Here is a 13,634-nt window from a genome sequence, read left to right on the forward strand (position 1 = left end):
TTTTGTTTCCGTTCGACCAGGTTTTAGTATATATATACAAATTTATTTTAATTCGATTGTGTTGGAAGCTATAAGCTTATTTTATTGAAACCTCTGGTCAAATAAAGGTTTTATTGAAACCTCTGATCAAATATTGGTTAAACATTACAAAATCCCTATTAAGATGACAATAAAATTAACAAGTTAAGGTTAGGGATAGAAATATTTAGATTTTAATGGTGTTCAACTGCTACGTTAAAATTTAGTAGTCTGTTAAAATTTAGAGGTCTCTTTCCATATATATTTCATTTCTCATGCATTAAAAATTTTACAATCACCAACCAACATCCGGAAGCGAGGCTTGACGTCCCACGGTACCACCAGACTGGCAGTTTTGTAGGGTATTCCTACAATTTTACCAAGTCAACGTCGAGTCATATTTTCTTATTCTCCATTTCACATCGTTTTTCATCAACCATTATAATGTCCGAGTCGGAAGTATCCATCAGTGTCCAGGAAATCGCCGACAGTCTTCCAGCTGACGAGAACACGAACAACGTGAGTGATGCACTACCCGATACAGTCACAGAGACTTCCTTATCTAAATCTTTACCCGTCTTACGTGTCGAAGAGCTTAAGGATGAGCTAAATAGTAGTTTCTCCTACACAAGTGGCGAAGAGGACCACAGCCCACACGCGTCAGATGACCCAGAGAGGAAGGACAACCAGGAGGAAGATTTTGTTCCTCCAACTGATGAACTTAAAGACAAAATAATCAAACAGGTTGAGTTTTACTTCTCTGATGCGAATATTTTAAAAGATGCTTTCTTGCTTAAACACGTGAGAAGAAATAAACTTGGTTATGTGAGTATAAAATTGATAACATCCTTCAAGAAAATGAAAAGTTTGACTAAAGATTATCGTGTAGTAGCTTACAGTCTAAGACAGTCGGAGCAGCTAGAAGTAAATGAGGAAGGCAAGAAAGTTAGAAGAAAAAACCCAGTACCAGAATATGATGAAACAACGCCCTCGAGATCAGTGCTGGCAATAAACTTGCCAATGGAGACCCCATCAATTGAGAATATTGCTGAAATGTTTTCGAAATGTGGTGAAGTAGCCCTGATACGCATTCTTAAACCAAATAAGTCTATTCCTCAAGATATTAAAAAGCATTCTAATAAACATCCTGAAATTGGTACAACTACTTGTGCTGTAATTGAGTTTGAAAAACATGAGCATGCTAAAAAAGCTGTAGATACAATGTGTGATAAAGATGATTGGAAGAAGGGTTTGCGGGTTGTGCTGTTGTCTGAAAACAAGAAAAAGGCTGAGAAAGCGAATGATAAAGATCATAATGAAAAACGTGATGTTCATGAAGGTAGTGGTGATGATGATAAAAAGAAAAAAAAGAGGGGTGGTAGAAGAAATAAAAATAGACATTTAGATTCAGCCCATCATGAGGATTCGGCATGTTATAGCAGTGGTTCAGAACATGATCCGCCAAGTAGGCAAAATGCTTCACTGAGTCCGAATCATTTTGATGGAAATAAGTTGAGTCCTACAAATAGCCCCAGATCTAGTCCAAGGTCAAGTCCTATGACCAGTCCGAGAAGTCAACGCAGAAGATTAGGTCCTCATGGAAAGTCACCTTTGGCAGAGCATAGCCCTGGAAGTAGTCCGAAACCAAGTCCTAGAAGTAGTCCTGAGAGCAGCAGGAAACGTTATGACTATTCTTCAGGTGGTGACAGTACACCATCAAGTCCTTGGGTTCAGAGACGCTTGAAAGCAGCCCAAGAAATGAGTAAGAGCCCCTTAGTTGGTAACAGTCCAGTTGGTAGTCCATCATTAGGAAGGAAGAAATTAGCAGATTTAGGCGGTCTGATAAGGCAGCCAAAAGGACCTGATGGTACTCGAGGTTTCCATCTTGGACGTGGGAAACCAAGAGCAAGTACTTTCTCGTGAATGATCATATCATTGACATGATGGCTTTAGTTTTGTTATCTCAAAAAAAGTGTGCTTCACTTGATGAGTGTGCCAGACATATTGTTTCAAAGTAAAGACAGTTCTTCGTTGTTTCATTCTGAAGGGGAACAGTAGTTTGAACCATTGATTAGGAGTTAATTAAAATACATTTTCTTTGTTTCTCTAAATGAAAATTGATGTTCAAATTTGAAGCAAAATATGATTTTGCCAATGTTATTTCTTTTCTTTTTTTGTATATTACGAGCGAAAATGTCTTTAACATTATTATTTAATGCTATTCAAGCAAATGCTCTAAGTAAATAATTGTATCCTGGTAAATCAGGATGTCTGTATATTGAGTGAATTACTGGGATTTGGTATCACTAGTTAATGTTGAATATTACTGTTGTTTTGCATACATGTGTGTGCTGCTTGAGTGTTATACCTTAATCATATTGACGTAATGTGATGTATAAAGAATCCCATTGTTGTTAATTACATTGACCTGTTTGATACATCTATAAATACATGATAAAGGAATAATTTGATCTGAAATAAATCTATTTTGCCACAACCATTTTAATATGTTTTAAATTATTTCAAAAGACAACATATGACATGTATAATATTTTTTTACATTATTTTGATAGAAACAATTACCAGGGCAAGTTTTTCTGGTGGTTTTAGGTACTGCAAGAGCAGCTATGTCGGATTTTATCATTTGAAGGAATTTTTCTTAACTTAATCATTCATATTATAATATCATTATAATTTTATTCCAATGTTAAAAAATGTTGTTTTTAATGCTTTGGTTGTCTTTTATTCAGCTAATAGTGTATAAACTACAGTAACATATTTTAATATACATGTGTCTACATATTTATAGAAAGAACCAATTTACATCTTTTTTTCCCCTGAATCTGTTTGGTTTTTAGCATTTCTTTGAAACAAAATCTTCTTGCCACTAATGGCTGTGGGTTAAAAACCCTACAGTGACTTCAAATTATTTCATGTGAGGAAGCTATCCAGCTAGCTTAGGGAACATAAATAATTCTAGTAAGGTGCCTGTTTGTGTCTGAAATATTGCACGGAAGGGCACCTGAGGTCTTCCTTCACAAGTAAAGCTGAAAAGTCGCCATATGACCTAGTGTTGATGTGATATACAACATAACCCAAAAAAACCCAAGATCATTACTGTTTTGTGTTGACAGCAATATTTTCCTGTTGGTTTCCCCCAAATGAACAGGAATGTGGTGGTAGTTACTAGTCATAAAAAACACATTATTAAAGTCATCATGTTTTTATTCACATATCTGTATATATTATAGCTTTATATTTTAGGTCTTACCATATTTTCATTATGTCTATAAAGTTGTAACATTTTACATGAGCTATTGGTACTTGTGTTTGTTTTAATCATTATAATTGATCTGTTACTAGAATTGATTTATTTCATTATTGACCAATGGCATCACGTTTCTGTTTTTGTAGAAGCACAACTTTCAGTAAAACTGTAACATCATGTATTTTGAAAAAACTTTGATGCTTGACTGTCGGAAATACAGGTAATGATCTCTTGATAAAATGGAAAATGATGTTTAAGTTGGTAATATAAATGTTAAGAATATGTTGAGTTTAAACACAAACAGGTATATTGAAAAAAACAACAAAACGAAACCAAACCAGTTTGTATGAGGTAATAATAATAGACAAACAAAGTTTTTGGGTCATCGATTACTACTTAATAAAATTGTCCATTAAATTTGTTTTTACTGTTATTAAAAAGCAGAGCAATTTATTGGTGACATTTTAAAGCAATTTCATATTTTTTATTCTACATTTGAATTCATTTACGTCATCAATAAGGCTTACTAGTTTTATGTTGTTTGTTTTTTTGAAGCATAACAGAAAAATGTATATTATCATATATTGTGGGTGATTTGTCACAATGATTTTGAGTAATGGGCTCATCACTTGTCATCTGCCAAAAAAAGTAGCATTGTTTTTTCAATAGACTGGTTTAAAGTCCCTCTGCTTTTGAGATTTGGATAGTATTTGGTGAGTTACGGCAAATTTTGCATTAAGAATCCCACCCTAAAATCCCACTGTGATCACCAATTAGTTGCATTCTGAACCAGGCAATAAATGGTGATTATAATAAACTGGTGTGGTTTATTTTAATTGTAGCATTTCTTTTGATTTTTATGCCACCGCAGCATCTGCGATGCGGTGGCATATAGCGATTCACCTGTGTGTGTGTGCGTGTGTTTGTTTGTTTGTTTGTGTGTGTGTGTGTTATATAGATTATATAGTGAACTTAAAAAATCTTCTTGTGAAAAACCACTAGTCCAATTTCAACCAAACTTGGCAGGATTGATCCTTGGGTGAAGGGGTTCCAAAGTTGTTCAAAGAATTTCATTCCATGCAGAAATCTGGTTGCCATGGCAACCAAAAAGAATTAAAAGAATAAATTTAAAAAATCTTCTTGTAAAGACCCAAAAGGCCTAGAGCTTAGATATTTTGCATAAGGCATTGTCTGGTAGACCTCTACCAAGATTGTTCAAATTATAGCCCTGGGGTCAAAATCGGCCCCGCCCCGGGGGTCATTGATTTTCACTATATGTACAGTACAGCTCGCGCGGAATGTACTTTTTTCCTTTTCCCTCCGCGGAACTTGGGAGGAAAATCGCCGAGAAACTCCATAAAACTCCGCAATTTTCGGAGGTGTCGCGGAGACAGAAATTCGCCGAAAGCGGCGGTATTTTACTTAAAAAACGGTGTATTTCAGTCCTCAGCGATTCTCCGTGACTTTTCTTTCAATTGGTGCAAATAAAATTCATAAAAATGATCAAAATAAAAGAAATTGTTTCTTGTAAATGTATGTTGTAGATCTACTTTCGATATTAGCAAGGATATTATCTGTTACCTGGCCGCGGTATTCCGGACCATTGCACACGTGTTTATATTTATACCTATGACATAATAATAGAGATGAGCGTATATTATATCATATGCATATGTATATTATTTAAACTTGATGAATGCAGACTTGTTCATAATTTTATGAGACACCTATTATGCGTTGTCTTTCAACGAATTTATTTCAAACAATTCATGTTAACAGAAGATCTAAACTTTTGTAAAAGTGATTGTTGTTGTTGTTCTTGTAGTAACTGTGTACGGTTTTAATGTTAGGCCTAATTGTTTTTGTGTATCATCAAATTCAATACATTTATATACATGTTTATCTTTAGATCCATCGTCTCTTCCCGTGGGTCATTGATTTTCACTATATGTACATATAGTAAAAACTTAAAATACCTTCTTGTAAAGACCCAAAAGGCCTAGAGCTTAGATATTTTGCATAAGGCATTGTCTGGTAGACCCTTACCAAGATTGTTTAAATTATAGACCTGGGGTCAAAATCGGCCCCGCCCCGAGTGTCATTGATTTTCACTATATGTACATATAGTAAAAACTTAAAATACCTTCTTGTTAAAGACCCAAAAGGCCTAGAGCTTAGATATTTTGCATAAGGCATTGTCTGGTAGACCCTTACCAAGATTGTTCAAATTATAGCCCTGGGGTCAAAATCGGCCCCGCCCGGGGGGTCATTAGTTTTCCTTATATGTATATAGTAAAAACTTATAGTAAAAACTTTTAAAAAATTTCTTCTAGCAATTGACAAATGCTAGAGGTTAGATATTTTGCATGAAACATTGTGAAGTGAACTTCTAGCAAGATTGTTGTTGAATTATAGCCCTGATGTCAAAATTGCCCCCGCCCCAGGGGTCATTGATTTTAAATATATATATATATAGTAAAAAATCTTATTGTCTGAAGGTACAAGGCTTAGAGCTTTAATATTTGTTAAATGATATCATCTATAGGAACTCTACCAAAGTTGTTCAAATTTTGCTTCTAGTGTCAAAATTAGCCCCGCCCCGGGGGCCATAGGTTTTCCTTATATGTATATAGTAAAAAATTAAAAAAAATCATTTTCTCTCAATTTACAAAGGCTAGAGTTAAGATATTTTGCATGAAACATTGTGTAAGGAACCTCTAGCAAGATTGTACAAATTATAGCCCTGGGGTCAAAATTGGCCCCACCCCCAGGGGTCATTGATTTTCACTATGTACACATAGTAAAAAAATAAAAAATATTTTTGTCTGAAGGAACAAGGGATAGAGCTTTGATGTTTGCTATATAATATCATCTATAGGTCCTCTACTAAAGTTGTTCAAATTTTTCCCCTGGTGTCAAAATTGGCCCTGCCCGGGGGCAGTGATTCTCATAATGTACACATAGTAAAAACAGAAAATAAAACAAATGTTTTCTGAAAGCTACAGCTTAGATATTTGACTTGAAATGTTGTTTGGTGGACCTGTATCAAGATTGTTTTGAATTAAACCCTTGGGTCCAAAATTTTGCCTTGCCCAAGGGGACAGTGACCTACTTTCTTGTCCTTTGATGTACAGCAATGAAATTTTGACCATGTGCACAGTTTTAGTTGTAAAATTGAACTTTGATATCAGGTGACCTAGATTTTGTTGATGTGACCTACTTTCTTGTCCTTTGATGTACAGCTATGAAATTTGAACCCTGTGCACAGATTAAGATGTAAAGTGAACTTTGATTTCAGCAGACCTAGATTTTGACAAAGTGTCTTACTGTGTTGTCCTTTTGATGTAGTCATGAAATTTAGGCTGTGTGAAATAGGCTTCACCACCAAATTCACTAGACTCGAGTGCATTGATATACAGTAAACTTCACTTATAGCGAACACGGTTATAGCGAACTTCCGGTTATAAGGAACAATTTATTTTGGCCCAAATTTTGCCCTTCTTTATTTAATATAAAAATATACGGTTATAGCGAACACGGTTATAAGGAATTATCGCTTATAAGGAACTCATTTCTTAGTCCCAATTTAGTTAAAAGTGCATAAAATTATACTTTTATAACGAACTCCAAATATCGGCTATCCGTAAATATATCCCGCATTTCAACTTTCGTTGAATGTACCGTTTATTGTTGTATGTAATTCAATATATGAAAATGAATTTGTATAGAAGTATGTAATAGTTTTCTATTTTGGATATTTTTAGCTTGAGTTCTTGTCACAAAGATAAAACGGTAATTCCTTTTATTCTATAATTTCTTTTCTTTAATAGTTTTGCTCAGGTAAGATAATTATCGGTTTTCAACATAATCACACATGCTTGCAAACATAATCCATAGAAAACTACAAAGTATGCTTGATTGAAATGAAAAGAAATCTATATATTTCATAAGTTCAAGTCACCCTTAAAATATAATAGAAGATATTCAATATAAAAGGAAGAAAAATGGTTTATTCTCATTCATTGAAAGAAAACGAAAAGCACTGAGTTAAGAAAGAAAATATGATTTTTTATGAAAAATTGAGAAAGGGAGTAAAACTAAAACTGAAATAGCAAATGATTTTCAAATTCCAAAATGTACACTCTCGTGTATTGTGTCTAAAAAAGAAATAAATGACTTATTATTCTAAATCAAATGCTCTTAAAAATGGCAGACGATGTTTAACAATCAGTTCGTTATATGTAAATCTGTTCGCTATAAAAATTCCTGATACAAGGAACTAATTCGCTATATGCTTACAAGGAACTCCGGATATAAGGAACAGATTTTGAATGTCCCAATGAGTTCGTTATAAGCGGAGTTTACTGTATTCCTACTCTGATCTTTTATTGAGTTAACATTAGATTTAACCACTTATCTGATAATAAGAATAAGATAGGTCAGGGATCTATGCTTTATGACAATCTTCAAAATTGTAAAGAAACAATAAAAATCTGTTCCTACACTACTATTTAGTGTTGTATTAATGCGGTGGCATAGCATTTTTCTCAAATGCAATCTTGTTTTATAATTGTTTGGTGCATTGTTGAATGTTTTTTCCGCAATTTGAAACCTGTATGTATGACCTTGTGTTAATGTTGTTTGTTAATGTATGAATTAATATTTTAGAAGTACTCAATGAAACTAAAAAAGATAAATAATATTAAGAAAAGAGTCCGGGTGAGAATTGTTTTTAACAGATCTGTTTGCTAGTTGCAATGCTGACTTACCTATGTCACTGTGTAGATAAAAGATTTGATTTGCACATTGTCACAGTTGGACCCCTGGTCAACTGGCTGTATACAGTTTGCTGCTCAGTTTTTGGGATTTGATGTGAGAATGATGAATGTTTTATGATAGAAAGTCAAAATGTGACAAGTTCCTTGATATGATGTCAGTATCGTGCATGTTAAGGACAAGAAGTACCTCCCTAGAAGGGAAATACATGTGTATTTGATTTGGTATGAAAAAGATATTTCATTGTTGTATGAAAAAGATATTTCATTGTAGTGTATATAATCTATTCGTAGACATATTTTAAATGAACCTTCTTAACAGTTATATTATTTTAGAGAGAATATGCACATTTAGATATGTACAAGGAAAATGTACAGATATAAGGAAATATTTTTTTTCAATACATGATCATGATGGGATTGAATTACACAACATTTTGTTGCTAATTTTCAAGTTTGAATTGCAATAAGCTCTGATATTTTCTGATTTTTTTTCTACTTTTTTTGATCAATTTGGGTCATGTAGGCAGTTGGAAAGTATGCAGAACTTAATTTTACGATGATTTTACTGTATATATGGTACTGCTCAAATGTTTTATTTGTTGTTGTTTTTTGTTGTTTTACATTCCAAATCTGTAAATACAGAATGCCACTTGATTTGTGCAGGTCAGCACTTTTAAGGGTAACATTGTTTTTGTTTGGTTTTTTTTCTAAAAAAAAAACAATAATGGCAAGAAGCTGAGAGCAATTTCTAATTCATTGTACCATGATATTGAGCCAATTTATATGTTTTTACACAGAATTCCACAAAAAATCGGGTGCTACCCATCTAGAACTTCTCGTCAATATCATTCAGATAATTTGGTCTTTCAGCTGTGATATATGCATTTTTATTTTTCTATAATTTTTCCATAGAATCTCGAATATTTGTACTCCTCACAGCGCAGTGTACTCATACTATACCTGTTGTTGCCTGTTTGTCTCCATTGTTGTCCTCAATCTTTAAGCCATACTTTACATTGAAAGGGCCTAAGTTGGATAAGATATCAATTAAGATAAACTATTTTTGGATCAAAATGATTACCTTTACTTTAGGGCAAAGTTTTAAATTTACTATTTAACATTTGGGTTGTTGAACTTTAAGAAAGATACAAGAGACAATGGACCTTTGGTATTATTCACTTAGTAAAGTGAATTTTTTTCATATTAAAAAAAAGTGCCAAGATAATGTCGCCTTTGAGAACTTCATATCTGAAAAGAAAAGAACAAATACTGCTAGTTAAAAGATAAATTTCTAGATAGCAAGTGATTGATTTTTTTTTTCAAGGCAAAATTTGATTTTTATTTTTTTACTTACATAATAGAAAGATAAGATTTGAAAAAGGTTTTAGATTGAAATAGCTTGTTTCTTTGAAATTAAGCCTTTTAGTGTAATTAAGGTGACATAGCTTTGTAAGTTTTATCATTTAATTTTAAATGTTTTTTTAAAAACATGCTTTTAATGTGTAATAACTAATATGGTTAATTAAAAAAAAAATAGATATAATATTGATATTTCATTATTTGCCTTATTGGTCAAAATAAGAAAAAAAATGTTTACAGGTACATGTGAACTTTAAAATGTTAAAAGTTACTCTATGTTATTATGACATGACATTGAAGGAAAAAAATATATTTGAGAAAAAAGAGATCATTTCTTTACAACTATGTTTTATTACATTAGTCATGAAATTAATTCAGAAATATATGCTATTTATTTACAAAAATAGACCTAAATATTCACCTTTCTGTGCTTGGAATGAGAGAGGAAATGTCCCTCATTTAACTGCTTTTATAACTGCCAAAATAAAAAGATATTGTACATGTATAAATGATAAGATTGAATGACATGGTACATATTTATTAGTTTGCATCTGTGAAAGGATGATTTGTTGTTTTTTGTCAATTTTAAAGGTGAATTGTTTTGTATTACATACCAAAAATGAATAAATGTTTTCTTTTTTTCACTCAGTGTGTTTTTTCATTGCATAGAGTTGATGTTTCTAATGTAGAAAGAACTACAATTTCATTGCAATGTTGTAGAAAAATAAATATCTGGTGGTTTATAAGTAACTGTTTAAATAATAGCCTGATGACAACAACAGGTTCTGCCCTTTCAACCAGTGCAGACCACTATCAGCCTGCACAACCGTGCCTTCTGATCATGGTCTGCACTGTTCCGCTAATCAGTCGGTACATATTTTGAAATTTTCCCTAACACTGATGAATGGTATTGTCTAGATTATGTTAAAAATGGACAAGTCCACTTAGATATATACTATAATATAGGGTGGTAAAGGTTAAGAAAATCCCATTAAACTTTCCTAATGATAAATTAATGCTGATCTTCAGTGTTGATAATTATCCTACAATCAATAAAATATGCTTGAATTCAATTCATTTACGAAGGTCTATGCAAGGTGCTAACACTGTATACAAACAACATTAAAAACATAGAAATTGATGTTGATTTATATATTTTAAGTCACATGACCTGTGACAATTAATCATACAAAAAATGTAATTTTTCGATATAAAATAAAGTGAGATACTTGTATAATGATAGTACATGTATAATGATATATACTATACATATATATACTTCTACATTATTACACTATAACTTTAATTTTCCTTTTTGGTACATCATCACGCTTCATAACCATTTATCTCCTTTAAAAAATGCCATTTTGATTAGTTCCATCCATCTTGTTTTAGGGCCAGGCATTCTTTTACTTTGATGTTTCTAAATTCAAAATTTCACCATTTTTATGTGGGAAGTGTTGAATTCAGGGACAGTAGCTTGCAAATTTCCTGTATCATTCAATCAAACTGAGCCTGCAACATTTTCAATCTTGCACTTTTGGGTGTTCTTTAGGGATTCTGTTTTTTTTTTCCTCTTACTCAAAGGTTAGCAAGTTGAATCATTTCTCCATATTTTTTCCCTGAGAAGAAAGATTAATAAAACAATTATTTTCTCTTATGTTTCACACATACTTACATTATGACTGGATGAATCTTTAATGTTAATTGTGTGTCATTTACAGTTATAATTGTTTTCTAGATAAAAGTTATATGTTGACCATTGTTATTTTCACAATAAAGGTCAAACTGAATGTGTTTATTTTCATCATATTTTACACTTGATAGTATAAACATGTGTCATATCAATTATTCAAAATACCTTCAGGCAAAGATTTGATAAATTAACTGAATTATGATTATGTAAGAATCTATTGGTTTTAATTGCGTATCAAAATGAGGTTTTAACATATGTGTTAAATCTTAATGAAAACATAAGGGACTTATGAATTTTTTAGTACTTGGTTGCCAAAATAAAATGAGAAAAGAGTTGCAGCTAGATTCAATGTCAGAAGACCTTGTTTACAACACAAGATGTGAAATAAATTTATCTTGTTTATGTTGTCATCAAGATAATAAACATTGAAGGTCGAAGTGGTTGCATTTATCAGAATGTTGATGAATCCCTTACATAAATATGATTACATTACATGATCATAAAACTGTCGCACTGAGACATTAAGACAATATACAGCTTATACTGTAAAGACATTACAGTAAACAAGATAACCGCAGACTCTACGTTAATTAGATATGTAGTAAATTTTCTTGCCTCTTGTCATTCATTTTTACAACAGTGCAAGTTTTTTTGAAGTTAATAGCATTTAATACCATTGTATTTGTATTCACATGCTAATTAATAAAGTTAAGTTTTTTTCTCGTTTTTTTTTTAGTGTATGCTCATTTAATGAAATACTAAAGGGTCACTTTAATGACTTACTAATCATCCCACCTATGTTTTTTTCTTTTTTTTACAAATGTCTTTCTAACATAATTATAGGTGATCTTTAAGAACTGTTTATTTAGAGAAAGTTAGACTGGAAATATAATAGTAAGTCTAAATGAATACGATGTTTAGACAGGTGACAAAATGTCGGTTTTAATCGGCATGCCTACATGTATATTTCTAATTTGTTTAAAAGTTAGAATGTGCTAAATGTAAAAATATTACAAATGAACAAATAAAGTAATTGCAATTTAACAAAGAATAAGGTACAGACAAGCCACATAAGTTACCTTAAAGTACAATGGTAGTTTTGGGTGAAATATGATGATAATTTTGGTGCAATCTAGCATATAATAACATGTGATATGATATATGAATATTTGATTTTAAACATTACTTAAATATAAATTGACTTTCTACAGTTAGATTATTTTAAAATTGTATTGGTTTATCTGAAGGCTTGCTGTATTAAAACATTGTTTTTGTTGTTTAACCCTTAACCTGCTGAATTTCTTAAATGGACTTTTCCGATTTTCATTTTGGAACAGTCCATTATCAATTTTAGGTATATCAAGGTGAGAATTTGAAGTTGGCCAGCCAACAGTATAGAGCCTGGTCAGACTGCACTGATGTACAGGCCTGTCTGGCTCTATACTGGTGGCAAAGACTAATCACTTTCGCCTTCAGCAGGGTAAAGGTTAAAAGTTAAAGGTGATGTAGATCTATGGTGAGACAAGTTACTGTTTTATTGCAATATTTATGTACAATATTTGATATGTGCTCATAATAAATATAAAAAAAACTACAACTTATGTTTTCCTTAAAGCAGCATGCCTCCAGATTCATGCTAATTTTCATGAAAATCTTAAAAATGTATTTAAAAGTAAAATGCATGTATTGTGAAGTGAACAAAGAAAATAATGTACATATTGCAAACAGCACTTGCAATCAGTATATAAATTACCAAATAGAGGTCAAAATAATCAAAATTATTATTGCTGTGTTAGTAATGCAGTAGAAATATGATGATAAATATACTGCAAAATCAGCTGTTAATCACACATGTTAATTCTTACTTGAATGTTAAATAATTTTACTTTTCTTAGAATCTTAGTCCATTTTTCTTTAGTTTAATTTTCTTGAAATATTTTGGCTCATCTGCAAGCATGCAGCTTTAACTTTAAAAAACCTGGTTTCAAGTAAAACCTTACTAAGGCAATATATAAGAAACCTTGCCAGGACATTAGAGTATGAATTAAAATTAAACTTTATTAGATTTTGTCTATGATTAAAAACTTACTGAGATATGATGTCTAGACAACTGTTGTTGAGAAATTTTAAGAACTTAATTGCCCTCTTACACGTGGGTGGAACCCCATATGTATCTCAAAAATGAGCATCGGTAAAAATTATATGTGAATTTCCGCTGCACCAGATGTATGGAACAGAATTAGTGCATTTATTCAATCTTTGGACTTACATTATGCTTGATTCTATACTTCTTTATGACAATGGAAACCTACGTATTGCTGAATACAGTCATGCATTATGATTACTGAATGCACTATCATGTAATCGCAACTTCATGTGTTCCTTTCTGAACCATTAAACTCACATATTTAATATGCTATATGTTTAATTGCATCTTTTTTAAGGACAGCGTATAATGTTCGGTGTTAAAGATAACATTCTTTGCTTGTTCTTGATATAACTAGATGTTAAATGT

The 13,634-nt window shown here is 31.8% G+C and overlaps 1 protein-coding gene across 1 annotated transcript; it reads left to right on the forward strand.

Moving 5' to 3' along the window:
* Positions 1-304: 304 nt before the first annotated feature.
* Positions 305-11,216, forward strand: LOC132733068 (la-related protein 6-like). Its single transcript, XM_060719652.1, has one exon. It carries the CDS (start codon positions 463-465, stop codon positions 1,939-1,941), a length of 1,479 nt encoding a protein of 492 aa, XP_060575635.1. The 5' UTR covers positions 305-462; the 3' UTR covers positions 1,942-11,216.
* Positions 11,217-13,634: the final 2,418 nt, after the last annotated feature.

The sequence above is a fragment of the Ruditapes philippinarum genome, unplaced genomic scaffold (genome assembly GCF_026571515.1).
Source record: "Ruditapes philippinarum isolate M1 unplaced genomic scaffold, ASM2657151v2 ctg467_1_1_1_1, whole genome shotgun sequence".
In the NCBI taxonomy this organism is placed as follows: Eukaryota; Metazoa; Mollusca; class Bivalvia; order Venerida; family Veneridae; genus Ruditapes; species Ruditapes philippinarum.